Genomic DNA, 21,587 nt, shown 5'->3' with positions numbered 1-21,587 from the left:
CCAACTCAAAAGCACATTCCAAGGCATAGAAAATTGCTAACCCCTCCATAAAATTATTAGACCGCTGCCCTTTATGAACTGAAAAGAAGAAAACCACAACCCCCATACAATCCCTACCATCCCCCCCCAATCCCAGCAGGGCCCAGATTACCTTGAGAGGAGCCATCGGTGTTAATCTTTATGAAATCATCATGAGGGGGCAACCAACTTCCCTCCCTTTGGACCTTCTTCTTAGCACATCTACCTCTCTTGGCACAAGTTGAGACTAGAGACATCTCCCACAAACCCAACCTACTCACAATATCAGCCTATCCTCTATCTAGAGGAAAATTCACCTCACATTTAGCTTCCACCATCTCCTGGATCATGCCAATGATTCTATTCCACACTTGCTTAACTAACAGTCTGACATCCCTAAAGATCCTCTTATTCCTCTCTAACCAAATCTATCACAGTATAAAAATGGGCCCAATGTGCCAGACAATCTGGAGAAAAGAGGACAAAATAGGAGGCCTGCCCAAATTGCTCCAAAACTCCACCAAAGAATCCGCATGAACACAGGAGTGCTTCCACACCCCCGACCAGTAATGCCAAAGTAGCAACGACAAAGGTCATTTGAAGAAATAAACAATCTAATAAAATAAACAATTCTTAAATCAAAATTAAAATAACACAACTCTTAAAGGGTAAGGCTCTTTTTAGAATTGCTAAAAAGCTCAACATCATAAAAGCCAAAATTAAAACCTGGAACAAAGAGATTTTTGGGGACATATTCAAGAACAAAACTCAAGTCAAAGCTGAATTAAAGTATGTTCAGGATACAATCCAAGAGGTGGGGTTGACCGAAGATCTTAGGATGGCTAAAAATGATCTCTTATCTAAATACCACTCCATCATTTCTAATGAAGAGACTTTCTGGAGACAAAGATCCAGAGCCTTGTTCATGAAGGAAGGAGATAAAAACACCCGCTTCTTTCACTTAACCGCTCTTAAGCACAGGGCATCCAACAGAATATCCAGACTAACCTGCAATAAAGGCGTCCTAACAGAGGATTGCAACATCAGGAAGGAAGCTCTCAAGCATTTCAGTACCTTGTTGGGTGAAGTGGATAACCTGGATTACAGTAAGCAAAATACCCTTTTACAAGCTATCCCTTTTATCCTGTCGGAAGCTGACAATCACCTCTTATCCCATATTCCTTCTAATCCAAAAATCAGAAAGGCGGTGTTCTCCTTTCAAGGTGATAAATCCCCTGGCCCGGATGGCTTTCCCATGTTTTTCTTCCAAAAATTCTGGCACATTGTGGAGGCTGACATATGCAATGGTGTTAAGGAATTCTTTGGCTCCAGAAGACTTCTTAAGGAACCGAATGCCACTTTCATTGTCCTTATCCCAAAGAACCCTGGAGCTGATTCTCTTAACAAGTTTAGACCCATCAGCTTGTGTAACTCTATCTACGAGATCCTTTCCAAGGTTTTGACTTCCAGGTTGCTGGATGTTCTCCCAAGGATTATCTCTGTCCAACAGAATGGCTTTGTCCCCGAAAGATAGATTTTGGACTCTATTATCTCTGTTCATGAAAATATCCACTCCCTAAAAGTGGCGAATAAATGGGGATTCTTCCTTAAGTTAGACATGGCTAAAGCTTTTGATAGAGTGAACTGGCAGTTTCTCCTTAGGATCATGAAATCGTTTGGTTTTGGCGACAAAGTTATCCAGCTCTGTTCTCAACTCATGGAAACTTCCTCCTCTATTATTATTGTTAGTGGCTCCCCATCTAGTTTCTTCAAAAGTTCCAGAGGTCTCAGACAGGGAGACCCCATCTCCCCTATCCTGTTCACCATTCTTGCTGAATGCCTGGGTAGATTCATCCTTAAAAATGTGGAAGAAGGCAATCTTAAGGGTCTGAAACCTTCTTCATCCAATGTTGTCTGCTCCCATGAACAATTCATTGATGACTCTATCACCATGGGGGAAGCTACCATCTTGGAAGCCAAAAACATGAAGATCATTCTGAATACCTATGAATCTGCCTCTAGTCAAAAAATCAACTGGGACAAAAGCTCTTTTTTCTTCATCAACACCCCAGCCCAAAGGCAAATTAGGATTGGTAGGATTCTTGGTTGCAACATATCTGAGTTTCCTTCTACCTATTTTGGGCTTCCTCTTTGTCTCAAGCCCGAGGATTCCTTCTGGAATAAGTTAATTGATAGACTCAACCTGAAACTCGCTGGTTGGAAAGGGGTTGTCCTTAGTCAAGCTGGTAAAGTCACTCTGCTCAAAGCCACTCTCCAAAATCTTCCTATGTATGCTCTTAGCTTGTTCAAAATCCCCTCAAAGTTTGCAGAAGCTATTGAAAGAAACCAAAAAAAGTTCCTTTGGTCGGGTGTGGAAGTTAAAAACAGAACCCCCCTTATTGCCTGGAATAACATTTGTTCCCCTAAGGCCTCAGGTGGGCTGGGCTTAAGGAACATTAGTTCTATGAATAAATCTTTATTAGCCAAGCAAATTTGGAGATTCCAAGGGGAGGAAAGAGAATGGAACTCTATTTGGAAAAACAAATATCTCTATATGCAACCTTCTGAGGAAGAATTCTTTGACAACTCTTTCTCTGTTGATGGATCTGCCATTTGGAATGCCGTGCAATCTGCTAAAGGCTGGGCTGCTGCTGGTAGAACCTGGAACCTTGGGGATGGGAGGAAAATAAGATTTTGGGAAGATAGATGGATCCTGGATAAACCTCTGGAGGAAATCCCTATCCTCAAAGATTGGAAAGATAGTTTCAAATGCAGGCACGGTGAAATGGTAAGAGATTACTGGAGAAATGGGGACTGGATTGACTTTAGCCAGCAGTGTCAGGATCTCAAGTTCCTTTAGATTGCTCTTTCTGCTAAAATCCCTAGAGACAACAAAGATGACATTCTGATATGGGGGAAAACTCTGGATGGGAAATACTCTGTTTCCTCTGTTGTGGCTATTCACAATGTCCTGGTGGAAGCTATTCCCATCTGGGCTAAAGTCTAGAATAAGAACTTAGTTCCCAAAGTCAACATCTTCTTTTGGATTTTCATCCAAAATAAGATATTAACCCTGGATAATCTTCATAAAAGAGGCATTATTTTTCCTAATAGGTGTTCTCTTTGTTGCAGGGAAGAAGAGACAGCTTGCCATATTCTCAATCAATGTTCTTTTAGCCAGGATATCTGGAAAATCATCCTTTCCAGGTGGAACCTGAGCTGGGTCTTCCCGAACTCTCTTGGTGACACTTGGCTTCAATGGCATTGTCCTAACTCTAATCCTAAAATTGTGGAGACCTGGAGACTTACTCTGCCGATTGTTATTTGGAATATATGGATGTTTATGGTGAAAATGGATAACAATAATAACGGTATTGAAAGGCTAAATGAATTCAACCACAAAACCCTAGCCTAACAACAACAAAGATCCACCATAACATATGAAGATTACCTAAGACAATGCAAATCAAATGAAATCACAAAGATTATACCATCACATGTCCAATAGGGTTTGGATCTCCATTCTTCCTATCTCCATTGATCTTGCTTGATATATTTGCTCTCAGATTTTATGTGCACAAGAGCTCAATAAAGAATGGAATGTGGTTGTAAGTTGGATCGTAGTGTAGTCAAGTGCATAAAATTCATTAGCCAAGGTTGATAATGAAGGAAGTATCTCCTTATATAGAAGACACAATATGAAATGGAGGGATAAGATTGAGAGGTGTAAAAGGAGGTCGGCTATGATTAGAGGGTAGGTAGAGGAAATAATAAAATAATGAAAGGGGTAGGTAGTGTATGAATTAAGAGATGAATGACATGTGTCATGGGTAGAAAAGGTTAATGAATTAATTAAATAAATAAAGATTTATTTAATTAATAGAAGAAGTGAGATCAATTAAATAAATAAAATATTTATTTAATTTAGGAAAAGGATAATTTAAATAAATAAATGTATTTATTTAAATGAGAAATAAGGCTAGAAGAGGATAAATGAATTAATTAAATAAATAAAGATTTATTTAATTAATAGAAGAATTAAGCTAAGATAATTAGACTGGACAATTTTGGGTGTTTACAATGGAAAGAGTGCAACAACAAGATTTTCAGAGATAAAAGGGTTAATCCTGAAGTGGTTGCATATAAAATCTTTAGGAGTATTTTTGAATGCCTCTATTGTACTGATTAGGGACTTGCTGCTAAAGATGATTTCAAAGACAGGTGGAATCTTTCTACTACTATTACTAGCAAGGAGAAAGGCAGAGAAGGTCTTGTTTGGTATTTTCCCCCGTAGGGATGGATTAAGGCTAACTTCGATGGGGCTTCTAAAGGGAATCCGGGTAAAGCTGGATATGGGGGCATTATCAGGAATTTTGCTGGAAGTTGTCTTAAGGCGGTGGCTAGTCCTCTGGGGAATCAAACTAGCCATTTTGTTGAAGCCTCTACTGCCTTGAATACCTTAATTATAGCCAAAAATCTTAATTATGATAAAATATGGCTTGAGGGGGATTCACTTAATATTATTAAGTGCTTAAAGGGGGAATCAGAGCCTTCTTGGTCTATTGAGAATATCATCATGAAAGCTAGAGAGATCATCGCCAGTTTCAAAGAAATTATTATACAACATACCTTCAGAGAGCAAAACAGTGTTGTTGACTGTTTAGCGAATACTGGAGTTAACTCTGATGCTCAAATGATTTGGCACGAGGATGATCTCAATTTAAATATTAAAGAGATCCTCAGAAAGGACCGTTATACGGGGAGAGAAGGACAATTAAATCATGACAAGTAAAAAGCATCATTTACGCCTTGCTGGAAAGGCCATCATTACCTGGCATTGCGACAGATCTCCTACTATCTCCAATAAATCACTGCACGCTTTGTGGGTTACTCGGTGCGAAAATTTGAGCAGCATAGGGAAAGAAGGTCTCAATTTGCAGAGAAACAAAGCAGATAACCTGCATCCGAAAATGGGAGGAGACCTAAGATGCAAAGAACCTGACAACACATCGACCTGGAAAGCAATGCCTAAAGTCTGGGCGAAGCTGGAGAAGGGCTCTCTTACCAGCTTCATGGAAAAGCTTGAGGACTATGACAAAGGTAGGGTTAACTTAGCCATTTCCAAGATTTCTGAAAACCGGTCTAATGGCTCTTTTAAACTTTACGGAGTTAAATTTAAGCTGGATGCTGGGCTTATTTCAACTATGACTAGAATGCCCCACACCAGGCTTAACTTCTTTCGAGACCTCAAGGTCTCCAACAATGTAGTTAACCTATTCCCGCGGAAAGAGAAAGAGCGGGCCAAAATAGGCAAGGCTACCGAGGGCTACTACAAAGCTGCAAACATCAAGAAGTTGTGGGGCTGGGTCCTGAACGCAATCATGGAGTATATTACGGTTGAAGGTCGTTTCTCCAGGGCCCACACCTACCACTTCGTGCTCTTAAACCATTTCAGACATGACAAAAAAGTGTCTCCGCCCTACTACCTTTTTCGGTCCCTTTCCAGGTCCCTGAACAAACACAGGACTAACCCTTCCAACCCGATTCTCCACAGTGGTCTCCTGCTGCTCATCTATGAGCATTGCAAAACCCTCACTCTGCAGGAAAATAAGCAGATTTTCGCTTCCCCGGGTAAAAGAAAGATGGAAGAGGGAGAAACTAGCAAGGAGAAGGTGTCATCCAACAAGAAAAGGAAAAGTGCCCCCGGGTTGGAAACAAAGGACATTGTCAAGGAAAGTAGTGGTATGGAGACGGACGAATCTAACGGTGAAGACAACTAGAAAGAAGAGCAGTTGGGCAACGAGGAGGAAAGTGGAGATTTTGAGCTCGGTCAAGATAGCCCTATTCTAAGCGATCACCCTGGTAAGGACAATAGCCATCTGATGGAAGAAATGGCTCCCAAGGATAATGAGGAAACCAAAGTTAATTCTGAGAAGGAAATAAACAAAGACCTGACTGAGGAAAGGGATATCAAGGACAAGGAAAGTGCTGGTGAGGGGCTTATCCTGGATAATCTCAAGAAGCTCTTGGAGGCCAGAATGGATTTCGATAGACGGACCTACGAAACCCTAAAAAACCTGGAAAAGAAAGGGATAAATTCGGATAAAAAGAGGGAGGATGAAAACAGAGAGCATATTAATTGGAAGCAGGAAATGGAGAACAAGGTAAAATCGCTGGAAGAGGGAAAAAAAGCGATGAAAAATCTGATGGGAGTTATCCCAAGTATCCTCTCTGCTGTCACCAAAAACCTGGAGGAGGAGACCATCCAGACTGGAAGTGGTGATGCTACCCCGACGGGCGGGACTGTGAAGAGAACCAGGGCCAGTATCAAGAAAGTTGTGGCTACTGCTGCTAAGGACCCTCCCAACTTCAAAGACAACATCAAAGAGCTGCAAGAAATTAGCAGCACTCTGGCTAAAGCCCTGGAAAAAATCTGATTCCTGGATGGCCTGCTGGCTTTTCGAGGCTTTTGTGGGTTTTCTTCGGTTTTCTGCTAGTTTTTTCTTTTTGGTTCTGTTCCTCTCTGTTTCTCATGGCTTTTCTCTTTAAGTATTGCTTGTAAAGGGTTTTGGGGCCCCTTCAAAACCTGCTTTTTCATTAATAAAAAACACAACTCTTACATAAATAAAATAATGTGTAAAATATATAAATATTAGTTAGAAATAGATCTAAAAATATGAAATATACTTGAAATTTCCAAATCTATCTAGAAACCCATAAAAAAGAAAAAATAATGAAGTGGTTACTAAGTATTTGGGATTAGAAGTCTAAAAGCTCAAACATTAGTCTATTTTTGTAATTTTCACTCAACAAAATAAAAACTTCATTTTTAGAATTTTTTTGATCAATAATCTTATATATATATTTTTATTGGTAATGGGTCGAAGCCGATAAGGTGTACATACCCTACCCCCTTACGGTATTTGAACTTGTGATCTCTCTTTCAAGAGCACAAAATCTCCACCACTAGGCCAACTCAGGTTATATGATCAATAATCTTATATTAATAAAATAAATTTAATATATTTATATATATATATATATTTTGATAGGTAATAGGCCAAGGGCTGGAAGAATTTTATTAATTTAAAGTATTTTACATCTCAGTTTGGTGTGGGCACTAGTAGGAAAGAACCAAGGCAAGAAAACCTCTAGTCTAGCCCAAAGAAGATTGACTTCCTAGAAAAATATACAGAATCCTTTGATGGTATTTCTACCTTACATTGCTTGGCAATTTTGCCATTGAAATAAAAATCATAAAAAAATATACAAATGCTGTGGAATTTTGAAAGTTTTGGAAGCTTTATATTCGCTTTCTGATTTAGATCCTGGGGTGTGACTTAAGAGATACGATCATTCCTTCCTAGTATCCTTGCCCTGCAAAACAGACCAACCACCCTAAAAACATAAAACCATGCACTCAAAAATCTGCAATACATCTTAAATTACCATGTTAGCATATGTTAGTCCAAGATCAAGCAACACATTGGTGAATAGAGGAAATTGCACTGCCATAGTATAGTGGATGTTATAGTGATAATCAGAAAATGCTCCAGTCAGGCAATTTAATTCTAGAGTTTATCCCAGGACATTTTTTAAGAGAATTATAAAATTTAGACTATGATTCATAGACCACTTGTCCACAAATGATAGATACAGGGCATATAACTTCATATGAATATAATCCTTGTATTTCATCTATCATAGGTAACCTCATCTTATACAATTCTTAGTTTTAAACCAACGAAATATCATTCCTACATTTAACAACAGTTTGACTATTCATAAAGGCTTGGAAACCATAGTTGTCTATACTACCTAATCAAAATTGAGAATGAAGCAGACAGCCAAAAATAAGATCCGATCGAAGCATGTTTTGCCCATATTAATCAGCGGCCTCGACCATACCAAAAGCCCATACTAAGTCTCGATAACAAAGACTAATAGATTAGAAAGACCTCTGTAACAACTATACTATAACCTAGACCGCACCAAAGTAAAGAGTTATATAGCAAAATAACAACAGGGTGGTAGAAACTGAATATCACCAGATCAAACAAAATTCTGGGTCTTCAAGGGGGCAACACGACGAGAGTTAATCCTCGTCCTTGGGAGTCTGGTCTTACAGGCTCCCCATCCAGCTCAATACCCTGCAGGTTCAGGTAATCCTCAAACCAGGAGTCCTTGCTTGGAGCACGAAGGTGAAAAAGGCAGAAGAGGAACTCAAGGCTCCAACGAATTTCTTCAGTTCTTGCATTGAAGGCGATTGGGTCTCAAATAACCAGAATATGCTTCCTAGGCACCGGGTTGTTATTAATGATCAAGATGCCATAATGCTTAGGCCTTGAGATGGTCAGTTCGTCACTAATATTGACAAGAACCTTCTCCATCTCCCCCAAAATGGATGCTTTGAAGACATCTCTGCATAGGGCAGTCGTAACCTCTATGTCCTTCTCAAAATACATTGTCACAGCTAGGAACATGGCCACTATATCCTGGTTGGCCCTAGTGTGGTCCTCATTAATGAGATATTCATGCCCTAGAACTCTTTTGACTGTGTAAATCACCACCTCATGAGGGAGATGAATAATCCTTCTCAACCTATCCTTCGTGATCTCCCCACAAAAGGCCATCCGTCTTTTAACACTTTTCAATCTAACCGGGGTATCCATGGATGGAATTCACTTCTAATAAGCCTGAGAAAGTTGAAAAGGTCAGTCTGAGAGCTCTTATTAAATAAGGGGAGAATCGATGCCTTTGCAAAAACGAGGACTGGGAGTAATGATAACATGACACTTAGATCATTTTTCTTAAGATTTCGGGTGATATGCCAACACAATTAAGATTTGAAATTATTGATATGACAAAGCTTTCTCGACGATCACATATTCTTGTAATCATTAAAGATCAAGGTAGTAACTACATACTAGTACTTATGCCCACCCCTTAAGCGTATGATTTATGTGTTAGACATCCTCGAAGAAAGGGGAGGGGAACACATAGTTAAAAACATTCCACTAAATAAGGCCGAATCTTATGGTTAGGCTAACTTTTAAGAGTTAATGAGGATGATGATCCAAACCCCCTCTTAGTTTAAAAAGGTAAATAAATCTAAAGGTTATAATTCTGGCTAAAATCTGAATTTGAAGGATACATCAGGGGATAATATTAAGTTTAAGGATGGTGGCCTGGCATAATGTTGATGAAGGAGTAGCCATCCGCACCTTGATTTGCTAGTTGATCCGCTCTGGAGTTGCCTTCTCTATAAATATGGTTAAAGGTGATTTCATCCAAGGATTGAATATCAATCATGATGTTTGAAAGGATAGCATTGAGTTTCCAATTAGGCAAATTTACTTTTCTGAGGGCATTAATAATGATAGTCAAGTCCCCTTCCATCTTGATCTTTCCTATTTTCAGGATTTTGCATAATTTTATACCTTCATGTAGGGCTCTTAGTTTAGCTTCATTGTTGGAGCTTAGACCCGTTGGTGAGGCTAGGGCTGAAATTTCCTCCCCTTTCGAATTGTGTATACAACATCCAATTCCCGAAATACCAGGATTTCCTCTGGAAGCCCCATCAAAGTTGAGCTTAATCCAACCATCTTTAGGGGGGGTCTACTTGCACTCTTTTCATTTTTGTTGGTTGATGGATGGCCCGTCTCCAACATATGGGGGAATTTTCAGACCAATCCATTTTAGTCTCATTTTCATATCCCATTCAATCATTTCCAAATTTTTATGACCCTTCATAGATTGATAGTTGATTAATTCAATTATGGCTGCGTCAACCTTGTTTGTTAGTTGAGGCTAGTCCATCTTGCAATCTTTAAAGATCCTTCTGTTCCTTTCTTTATAGATCTCCCAAATCAATAATGAAGGAGCTATAACCCATAAACCCTCATATATGCAGCTGTTGTTTTTGATTGACCATGCTTAGAACATGTCTATGACTGAATCTGGGATGGGGGCGTACCAATTCATCTGCATTTTAAGCCAACCCCAACAATTGTGGGAGTATTCACAGGTCAACAATAGATGGTTGGTAGTTTCCTCCATCTTCTCACAAAGAGGGCATCTACTTGGTCCCTCGAAACCCATTCTCCTGAATGTGGAAGCTGTTAGGATTCTATCGTGTAGTGCCAGCCAAACAAATAACCCAGCTTTGGGAAGACATTTTTTATCCCAACATAGTTTTAGAGGGATGTCTGTATCTTTGATTTGCCCTTTTCTAATGAGTTCATTGCATCCTTCTTTTGTGCTATATTTACCGTTCTTAGATCCATCCCATGCTAATCCATCCTCCTTTTGACTAAAGGAGATTTTTCTTGAAGCCAATGTGCCTTCCAGTACTTTTAACTCATTGGGTAGGAGATCTAAGTTTCCTAAGGATTTCCACTTCTAGCTTTTAATGCCATCTACAAATATTTCCTCTATATAGTTTGAAACCTTATCTCCCCACCGACTCTCCAGGATTGTTTTGGCAGTATCGAATTTATGTTCTCTAATGATTGCAGGGTAGCCTCCCCAAGAATCCTTCCAAAATAATGCTTTCTCTTCATTCCCTAGATTCCATGTAAGCTTATTAGATACAATTTCCTTACAGTTCATCATGAAATTCCAAATTCTTGAACCCTTAGGGGGGGGAGAGATTCTAAAGATGCTGATTGGATCAAAATTTTGGAGGTATTTGTTATAAAGTAATTTAGCCCACTTTAAATGGGGGTTATTATACATTCTCCACACCAACTTTGCCCCTAGAGCTTTGCTCTGGAGAATTATGTCTTTTAACTCCAACCCCCCTTTTTCTTTTGGTTTGCAGATTTTATCCCATGCCACCAGGCGCATTCTAAATTTTTCATTGGCTCCTTGCCAAAAGAAGGTCCTTAGATGTTTGTTTAGTTCCTTCTTTTTTTGATATAGGTAGGTCAATACAGGAGAGTTGGTATATGGGCATGGCAGATAGAACTGATTTTATCATAGTTGCCTTGCTAGCTGAGGAAAGCCACCTTCCTTTCCAAGCATCTATTCTGTTTATAATTTTTGTTAGAATTTGGTCCCATAAATTCGAGGATCTACATCCCTTATCTAAGGGTATACCTAGGTATTTGCAGGGTAGATTACCTTTATTAAAATTGAGGATGTTGCTTATATTATTTGCTAGTTTTTCTTTTGTGTTGAAGAAGAATATATTTGACTTCAGGGTATTGATTTCTTGGCCAGAAGCCAATGAGTAGGTGTCTAGAATTTGTTTGATAGACTTGGCTTCTAGCATGTCACTGTGTCCAAAGATCATAGTATCATCTACAAATTGTTGGTGTGTGGTGGCTTCAAGTCCACTAGTAAGTTTGATGCCCTGGATAGACGACTGCTCCCTGACCTTATTGATAATCTTCCCAGAGATTCAACCATTAAAATGAAGAGAAAGGGAGATATAAGGTCCCCTTACCTGAGCCCTCTAGAGGTATAAAAAAATCCCGCATGAGATCCATTTACAAGAATGGACATTCTGGGTAAGGTTGATCCATTGTTTTGTAAAGCCAAAGGCTTCTAGGCATTTGCATAAGAAATGCCAATCTACCTTGTCATAGACTTTTTTGATGTCTAACTTAATAAGCATACTTGATTCTTTATTAGTCTGTACTGAGTGTATTGCTTCTTGGGCAATGATGATTCCATCATAGATTGAGCGACCTAGCACGAAACCAGTCTGTTCCTCACTAATCAGTCTGGGAAGAAACTTATGCAATCTATTTGCAATTGTTTTTGTTATTAGTTTGTATAATGTGTTACAAAGGGCTATAGGTCTAAAGTATTCAAAGCACTCAACTTTGTCTTTTTTTGTTATTAGGGCTATAAATGTATTGTTTAGCTCCTTTAGGATTTTTCTAGAGTTTCTTATTCCTTCTAATGCGTCAGTGACCTCATCACCAATAAAGTTCCAGCATTGCTGGTAGAAGGAAGCTGGGAAACCATTAGGTCCGGGGGCTTTGTCCGGGTTCATCTAGAAAAGTGCTTTCTCAATCTCTTCCTTAGTGAATTTTGCATTTAGAAACTGATTCTGCTCTTTGTTTATTAGCTTTGGGATACAATTGAGGACCTCGTTCCTAGAAGCTAATCCTGATCCTTCCAGGTTGTTAAAGATGATGTCAAAGTAATCAATTGCTTCTTTGGCAATGACCTCCAGATTGTTGCTCAGATTACCAGATTTAGTCTTGATGTTGGTAATTTTATTTATTATTCTTTTATGCTTGGTACTATTGTGGAAGAATTTGGTATTTTTATCCCCTGATTCTAGCCAATGTTCCCTTGACTTTTGTTTCCAGAAAATTTCTTCTCTGGCCAAAATTTCTTCATATTCTATTAATAGGGATCTTTCTTTAAGGTAGAGGTAATTGTCCATGCCCTTCCTAATAACCTCTTCATTTATTGCCTTTAAAGCTTCTTCTATTTCATTTTTTTTGCTGAAGATATTTCCAAAATGGTTCTTATTCCAAACTATTAAATTTTGTTTTATTATTTTTAATTTGGCAACTACCTGGAAGGATTTGGAACCTGTTGCTTCGGATTCCTTCCACCATTTTTCTATTAACTTCAAGATTCTCTCATCTCTTAGCCACATTAGTTCAAATCTAAATGGGCTCTGGGTAGTAGGGATGACTTCTAAGATGTTGAGCTGGACTGGGAAGTGGTTTGATCCAGATAATGGCAGGATATTTGCTTCAAAGGAGTTCAAAATGTTGGCCAAATTTCCCCGTAAGAAAAATCTGTCCAATTTTTCTGCAATATTACAGAATCCTTTTCTCCTATTATTCCAAGTAAAGAAGTTCATTTCAGTTTTGACTTCCATTAGATTGCTATTTATAATCCATTCTCTAAAATCTATGGTGGCCTGGGAAACTTTATTCAAATCCCCCCCCCCCCAAATCTCCAAAGGATCCGCTATGGCATTGAAATCCCCTCCTATAATACTCAACTGATCTGGCACCGAAGTAAGGAATTGCTCGATTTCAGCTCAGGTTTTCTTTTTATCCTTGTTCTGAATGGGCCCATACACATTTATTACTGCTAATCCTCCAGAAGCCCCCATGACTGGGAGCCCTACTACTTCTCTTATCCCTAATTTTTTGTTAAATGCTACTAAATCACCCTTATTTAGTTTTGATTCTTGTAATAAAATTAATTCTGGACTAAATTTTGTTATGTAGTGTTTAATGATTCGCTGCTTGTTAGGGGCATTCAGGCCCTTAACATTCCACGTAAAGAGCCTCATTTCTCCTTGGGAAGAATCTTCCCCTTCCTTATATAAAAAAGATTTGTCAATTTAGTGTGGCCTTCTGCCTTACTTGCCAGGTTGAGGAGCTTCGATATGGGTTTCCTACCCCTTCTTTTAATTTCTTTGCCACAATCTGGGGAACCAATATCTTCTATGGTTTTGGCTAATCCAAGGTTGCCTTTTTCTAATTCCTTTTCTGATTCCATGATAACAATAACCTTTTGAACTGCATCCATCATAATATCTTTCTTCAAGAGCCCTGACATAAGAAGCCTTTTTTGATAAGCTAGTTCCTCATCATCAACAACTTCTTATATGAAAGTATCCATCAGATCGTTAACTGTTTCATTGCCCACATAATCTAGGATGATCCTATTTTCTACTTCAATTCTCTTTAAATGTTCCTCCTCAGTTTCATTGGTTTCCATATTTAGGGGGTCATTAAGTTGTAATTTCGGACAAGTTTTATCACTCATAACAGAAGGCTACAGTCCATGCCATCTGCCTTGCCAATATCCCCTCCATTAAATGCCATTTCTGATTTCTCCCCGGGAGATCTCTCCGTGCACCAATCCACGAGGGTAAGCTCTTCGATGAGAGGGACAGGGGTGTCTATATCCATAAGTGAGGGTGTCTCAAATATGCCACCATCTCCGCAAGTAATTTCCCCTTCCTCTAATTTCTGAATTAGGATTTCCTTTTCCTTCCTACCCATTGTAATCTTACTCAGGTCCGATTTATTTGTGGTAGCCTCCTTAGAAGTATTTATGGTGAAGTCGCCTCCTTCAGGATTGAGAGTTAAGACAATCTTATCCTTAGGGGGTAAAGCTGGACTCTTTTTTACCAGTTTAGGGATGGGAAGGGTGAGATCTGGAAGGATAACTTCCTTTGAAACCACTCTGCCCTTAAATAATTCCGGTTTAACCCTTTACAAAGAGTGATTTGTTATAATTTTAATAGGCTCAATGTTGATAGTTTTGATTGGCATTTTAACCATCATCCTGATGGTTGCAGAATCCCTGAAATTTTCTTCTAATCCTTCAAAACCCCCAAGTGGGTCACCTATTCTGACAAGGCAATGTTCGTGAATGAGCTCAACTGGGAGGTTAGGTAGCTCTACCCACCTTGGGACAAAATGTTCTTCGAAAATCTTAGGGGAAAAATTCAGTTGCCATTTAAAAAAGGAGAAACAGTAACCTTTAAAGAAACTAGGTTGAAAATTTAGTAATTTATCCCTTAATACTGATGATTTACAATGAATAAACATATAATTGTCTTCGAGGGTTGTGATAATTACCTGCCCTTTGGTTGTGGAAATCAACCACTGGATAATTTCTTGGGTGGAAGCACTGAATCCACACCATTTGCCAAAAAGACCTCGTCTTTTGTAATCCTCCCAGATATCGTTTGTATACTGGTTACTTATGATAATTGTATTCTGACTTGAGCTGATAAGAGAATTGGCTTGCTTCTCGATATTATGATTTTGAGTCTTGCTTGCTAAGTTAATAGCCTGAGGAAGGGCCATTGGTGGCTTTGGCACAGACTCCACATGAGTCCTTTTTTTACCTAGTTTTACCCTATTTGCTCTCATGGCAATAGAATTTGCAGCAAATCGTGTTAGTCCTTGTGGTGGCCACCAATTGTCCTTCCTTATCGAATGGTCCTTGTAGTTTTCCAGTGCCGATCTAGGGTTCCTTTGTTTCCCCGACCAATCAGTATCTACTGCAGTAGATGCATAGATATCTTTATTTATTGTAAATTGGCTGATTGGGAGGCCCCTTGGAACCCTAGCCACGTCCTTGCAGATTTGATTCAGAGTAATCGGGATCGAATTTACTCCCGTAGCGCAAGATTGCATAGATGAAAGGGCTTCAAATTTGTTTGCTGAATCCACCTTGTTTTTGTGGGCATTCTGTAAAAATGAATTAGCTTGCCTTGGGGATTTCCTCTTTGCCCCATGGATTCTTTTTGGGCGAAAGACGAACTTCGTAGCTGGATGCGAATTCCTGATCGCTGGTTTCTGTTTACCACTTTTTGTGGTTTGGGCGAACTTTTGTAGAGCCATAATTTAAATTTTTAATTATTTCTTATTCATAATAGTTTACATATATTTAATATATTTATATTAAAATTTTGATTATTAAATAAATTCAATTAAACTAACATATTTATCTTTACAAAAATGGGAAAACCATCATTTTAAAAACATCCATTTTTAAGTCCATTTTATAATTTAACTATTTTAAACTATTTTATTTCCATTTATCATTTACATAATTTTCTTAAAAAATATACTTATACTAATTCAATGTTTAATTAGATTTGTACTATTTTAATTGGACACATCATTTACATTGATTTTTTAAAAATAGACTTTATCCTAATTTAAATTCTTTAAATTAAATAAAATTTTCTAAATCAATTTAAGTACATGTGAAGTGCTAGATTTTCCCTTAAACTAAATTAGTGGGCATATTAATTAATCTGAAAAAGAGTGGTTTCAGCCTTTACCTGCCCACTCGCGGCATATTAAAGTCCTTGGCTTGATACTTTTTTCTTTTTCTTTTTCTTTTTCCTTTTACCCGTTTATCTTACTTGTTGGCCAAGGTAGTGTCTTTTTCCTTTGATTAATTAAAATAGCCAAACACTCCTAAATTTAGTACAACTACTGCTAAATTTAGGCGTTTAGAAAAATCAGTGTCCTATAAATACCCCAGGGCGCTTCGTTCTTCTCAATCCGTTCGTTGTTTGCATCTACGCGAAACAATCAATATCTCCTGCGCAGCAATGGCTCACAAGGGAGAGTCTTCAGAACCGTAAGATCATTTCTCTGCCTCTTTCTCTCATTCTCTGCCTCCGCCTGGTTAGGTATTTTCATGGATTTCTAAAAATATGGAGTTTATTTTTTGGTAAACAGGAAAGGAACGAAAAGGGATTTTAGCACAGCAATTTTAGAGCGAAAGAAGGCGGCAAATCGGCTGGTTGTGGACGAAGCCATTAACGATGATAACTCGGTTGTTTGCCTGCACCCAGAAACCATGGAAAAACTACAATTGTTCCGTGGAGACACAATCCTTATAAAGGTATGCCCTTTGCCCTTTGCCCTTTGCCCTTGAGCGGCTAGGGTATTTCTCTTTGCGCTTACAAGCTTAGGTGTTTTCCTTTGCACTGGATCTCTCAATTTTACTGTCATGCAGGGAAAGAAGAGGAAGGATACGATCTGTATTGCCCTAGCAGACGAGACTTGCGAAGAGCCTAAGATTAGAATGAACAAGGTCGTGCGGTCGAATCTGAGGGTGCGTTTGGGAGACGTGGTTTCTGTCCACCAATGTCCCGATGTCAAGTACGGCAAGCGCGTCCATATTCTTCCTATTGATGACACCATCGAGGGCGTTACTGGGAATTTGTTTGATGCCTATTTAAAGCGTGAGTCCTTTTGCCCCATTTTTCCATATTTTCTCAACGCATCCTATGTACCCTTCTTTTATTTTTTTTTTCAAATTTTAACTTTTGTTTTTCCTATATAAATAGGACACGTTGGGGAAATTAATAAAACCATAGTTTTTTTCTTCGAGTCTGAACCCTTACCTGTAGGTCTTCAGTATATAGATCTTCAGTTTTTAGGTTTTTTTTTTAGGTCTTCATTTTTTACAGGTTTTTTTTTGGTTCAGTCCTACCAGGCTATTGTTTTTATATACATATGCTAGGGTTAGTGCCTTGGGTGAAGAAAATTGTTCGAAATGTGTTTACCTGCATTCCGTTACATTGTAAGCGAATATTTTTCTGGATTTGACCGTGACGGAGTTTTGATTTTTGTAACAAAAATCTGCACGGTCAAATCCAGAGAAATATTGACTTATAATCATTATGGGCTGTGGAAATTATATGACTTTGATATTGCAACTAGGTTTACAGGATATATGTGGTAGTCCATTTGCTTCTGTAAAGTTAATGTGCCGAAAAACTTAAGCACTTATTTGTTACTTGCAGCCTATTTCTTGGAAGCTTATCGTCCAGTGAGAAAAGGGGATCTTTTCCTTGTAAGAGGTGGGATGCGTAGTGTAGAATTTAAGGTAATTGAGACAGACCCTGGGGAATATTGTGTTGTTTCGCCAGATACTGAAATTTTCTGTGAGGGGGAGCCCGTAAAGCGGGAGGATGAAGATAGATTAGATGAAATAGGTTATGATGATGTTGGTGGTGTACGGAAACAAATGGCCCAGATCCGTGAATTGGTAGAACTTCCTCTCAGACACCCACAACTCTTTAAATCAATTGGTGTGAAGCCCCCAAAGGGTATTCTGCTTTATGGGCCACCAGGTTCTGGGAAAACTTTAATTGCAAGGGCAGTTGCAAATGAAACCGGTGCCTTCTTTTTCTGTATCAACGGACCTGAAATTATGTCAAAGCTGGCTGGAGAAAGCGAAAGCAACCTCCGGAAGGCTTTTGAGGAGGCTGAGAAGAATGCCCCTTCCATTATATTTATTGATGAAATTGATTCCATAGCTCCCAAGAGGGAAAAAACCCACGGTGAAGTTGAGAGGAGAATTGTTTCTCAACTTCTTACACTTATGGATGGACTTAAATCTCGTGCCCATGTTATTGTTATTGGAGCAACTAACCGGCCAAATAGTATTGACCCAGCACTCAGAAGGTTTGGAAGGTTTGACAGGGAAATTGATATTGGGGTTCCGGATGAAGTAGGCAGATTGGAAGTGCTTCGTATCCATACGAAGAATATGAAGCTCTCTGATGATGTACGTATTGCAGGGCCTATTTTTCGTTTTTTGTTTTTGGTACTTCTTTATCTAATGTTGACCAGTTTTGGATTTTCAAAGCATTTATTAATCTTTATGTTGTGAAGTATGTATTAATCTGTAGGTTTCTTCGTACAGGTTGATCTTGAAAGGATTGCTAAGGATACCCATGGATATGTCGGAGCAGATCTTGCAGCTTTGTGCACTGAGGCTGCACTTCAGTGCATTAGGGAAAAGATGGATGTCATTGACTTAGAAGATGAGACAATAGATGCTGAAATTCTAAATTCCATGGCCGTTACTAATGAGCACTTCCAGACTGCATTGGGCTCTAGTAACCCCTCTGCTCTGCGTGAAACCGTGAGCTTTCCAAACCATGTTTAGACGTTCATTTTTTCTCATATCGATTATAGAAGTATTATGTTTTTTTAAGTTCTTTTTTCTCTGAAGATTTTATTAATGGCAAGTTTGCTCGTGAATATTGGAAAATCATTTACAGGTGGTCGAAGTTCCAAATGTCACTTGGGAAGATATTGGAGGGTTGGAAAATGTCAAGAGGGAGCTTCAAGAGGTAAGTTGAGATATGTGTTTAATTATATTTCTGCTTTGTTTTTCTTTTAATGCAGAGAATCTACTTTTCAAGGATATTATCAACTAACAAAATTCATTATATGTTTGATGTAGACAGTTCAATATCCAGTGGAGCATCCTGAGAAATTCGAAAAATTTGGTATGTCTCCTTCAAAAGGAGTGCTATTCTATGGGCCACCGGGTTGTGGAAAGACATTACTTGCAAAAGCCATTGCTAATGAATGCCAGGCCAATTTCATCAGTGTGAAAGGACCTGAATTGTTAACAATGTGGTTTGGAGAGAGTGAGGCCAATGTGAGGGAAATTTTTGATAAAGCCAGAGGGTCAGCTCCTTGCGTCCTATTTTTTGATGAGCTTGATTCTATTGCTACACAGGTGTGTTTCTTTTTTATAAGTGAAGAATACATGAGTAGGAATTTTGTTTGAACTTTTTGAAGCAGGTTTTAACTGTTGATGCATAATTGGTTTGCATGTTTGCAGCGTGGAAGTAGTGTTGGGGATGCTGGTGGTGCTGCAGACAGAGTCCTTAACCAGTTGTTGACGGAAATGGATGGTATGACGGCCAAGAAAACAGTTTTCATTATTGGTGCTACAAATAGGCCTGATATCATCGATCCTGCATTGTTAAGGCCTGGCCGACTTGACCAGTTGATTTATATTCCCTTGCCTGACGAGTCCTCGCGGTATCAAATTTTCAAATCTTGCTTGAGAAAGTCACCCGTCTCAAAGGATGTTGACCTAATGGCACTGGCCCGTTACACCCAAGGATTCAGTGGAGCTGATATTACGGAGATTTGTCAGCGGGCTTGCAAGTATGCCATTAGAGAAAATATTGAAAAGGTGAGTTTTTATTGTACTGTCTTTTGCAAATTAGATTTGTTTATGAATTTCTTATGGTTTTAATTTTAATTGGTCTGTTTATTCTTAATATATTTTGTTAGAACTTCCCTCAACTTGTAGCTTCTTATTCTATTTAACATACTAGCCTTTGTGTGTTTCAACTCCCACCGTAACCTCTTCCCTTGACACATTTTCAGGATATTGAACGAGAACGAAAAAGAAGTGAGAATCCCGAGGCAATGGATGAGGATGATAGTGACGAGGTATCTGAAATAAAAGCTGCTCATTTTGAGGAGTCTATGAAATACGCCCGAAGAAGTGTCAGTGATGCTGATATTCGGAAGTATCAAGCCTTTGCACAAACACTTCAGCAATCTCGAGGCTTTGGTTCTGAATTCCGATTTCCAGATAGACCTGCTGGCACTGCTGCTGGAGCTTCGGATGTATTTGCTACTGGAGATAGTAAAGATGACGATGACTTGTACAGTTAGGAAACTTCGTACACAATTGTCATCTTAATGAAGTGACAAATGTGTCTGTACTAGCAGGGACCTTCCGCTGACAAATAGCCAATGCTATTAATTTTGGCTCGGCTTTGCTTGTATGAGTTTTAATCTTCATATGTTTGAAACTTTATTTAATTTATCAGCCCTTTAGTAGAGAGGACTGAATACTCTTTAGTAACTTGTAAGTTTTTAGTAAAATTAACTTTATGAAACTGTCTTTTTTTTAAAAGCCGTTTTAGAAAATACGTTATACGAAAATCAACTCTAGAACAAAGAAAGTCTAGCTCAATTGGTAGGTATTCTGAAGTCTCTTCTGGTCAATGTTAGCTATGGAAATCTGTTTTATATTAACCCTGTTAGGAAATATTTTTCAAGTCTTTTTTGTCTTTCTTAATTAAAGAGGAATTCCATTTTGTTCAGTGAAAAGCATTACATAAGAGAGATAATATGAGACCAGCAACAATGATTTGAAATTCTTATTCAAATTATTGTTAATGTTGAAACAGAGATGCTAATAATGTCTTGTATTTTGTGCCAGGACACACCTACGAATGTTTTGGTGACTTAGTAATTACTTCATTCTTAATTGCATTATAAGGATTATCTTATTCGTTTGTTTATGTGAATAATTTAATTTTTGTATTGTGGATTCTTACGTGGAAGATTATAGTGAACAAACATGAAATTTTTATAGTAGTCTTTCACAGTAATCAAGTTTCTTTTATCATTGCGAATTTGATTTTGCCAGGGCAGTTGTAATTATATGTTGGAAGTAATTCGTTTGAATCTCTTTGAAGTCAAAATACTGAGTGCTTATTTATAGGAAATTGAATTGAAATTTTTTTTAGCGACGTTGCTAGGTCTGTTTACAAGGCTTCTAACTTGTTTGTATTTGTCCGAAATCAGTGTTACTATTTTTGATAGGAATCAGAAAAGTTAGATCTGTATTATAAAGCAAATAAGACGGGTGTAGGATAGACTTAAAAGGCAACATTGAATGTGCATTATGAGTTTTTGTGCCATTGTTGCATTGACAAAATAACTGCTTGAGTGCCCTATCGCAGTATTTGCGATTGCGTTAGTTCTCCAAGTGTTTTGGCTATCTTCATTTTTAGATATTAGTACAGTAGTGTCTACTTGATTGTCTAATCTCAATTTTTGCAATTTAATAAGTTGTTTAAGATATGTTGGCCATCGTCCTTGTTGGATACTACTGCATTATGAGCTGTTGCAGTCTTCTTGCATTGCTCACATTTTTGGCCTATGTTTTATTGTCAAATGCTATTTTGGCAATTGCATTGATCGTTTCATTATTATATTTTGCAGTTACATTGCTAACATGTCTGCTTGATTGCCTAATTCTATTTTTGTAATTGCACTAGTTGTTTTAGGTGTCCAGGGTGTCTTTGGATATTTTAGCATGGTCTTCTGCAGCATTGTTTTATTGGCAACACGTCTGCTTGAAGTTGTTTCAGATGTTTTGGTTATCTTTCTTGTTGGATGTTAGTGCATTATGAGCTTTACATTAAGTTCCTAGTGTTTTTGATTTCCTGGTTCTTATATTATCCATTTAGGTTAGGATTCTTTTGGTATCTG

The 21,587-nt window shown here is 38.3% G+C and overlaps 1 protein-coding gene across 1 annotated transcript; it reads left to right on the top strand.

Annotated features, from left to right (window-relative positions):
- The first annotated feature begins 15,956 nt into the window (after positions 1-15,956).
- LOC131030655 (cell division cycle protein 48 homolog) lies at positions 15,957-20,220 on the top strand. Its single transcript, XM_057961568.2, has 9 exons — positions 15,957-16,113; positions 16,215-16,380; positions 16,495-16,723; positions 17,288-18,054; positions 18,193-18,414; positions 18,554-18,625; positions 18,739-19,020; positions 19,126-19,485; positions 19,683-20,220. Exons 1-9 carry the CDS (start codon positions 16,085-16,087, stop codon positions 19,974-19,976), a joined length of 2,421 nt encoding a protein of 806 aa, XP_057817551.1. The 5' UTR covers positions 15,957-16,084; the 3' UTR covers positions 19,977-20,220.
- The last annotated feature ends 1,367 nt before the right edge of the window (positions 20,221-21,587 follow it).

Source organism: Cryptomeria japonica, chromosome 4 (genome assembly GCF_030272615.1).
Source record: "Cryptomeria japonica chromosome 4, Sugi_1.0, whole genome shotgun sequence".
Classification (NCBI taxonomy): Eukaryota; Viridiplantae; Streptophyta; class Pinopsida; order Cupressales; family Cupressaceae; genus Cryptomeria; species Cryptomeria japonica.
Note: the sequence above shows the minus strand (reverse complement) of the source record. Positions and strands in the feature narration are given on the sequence as shown.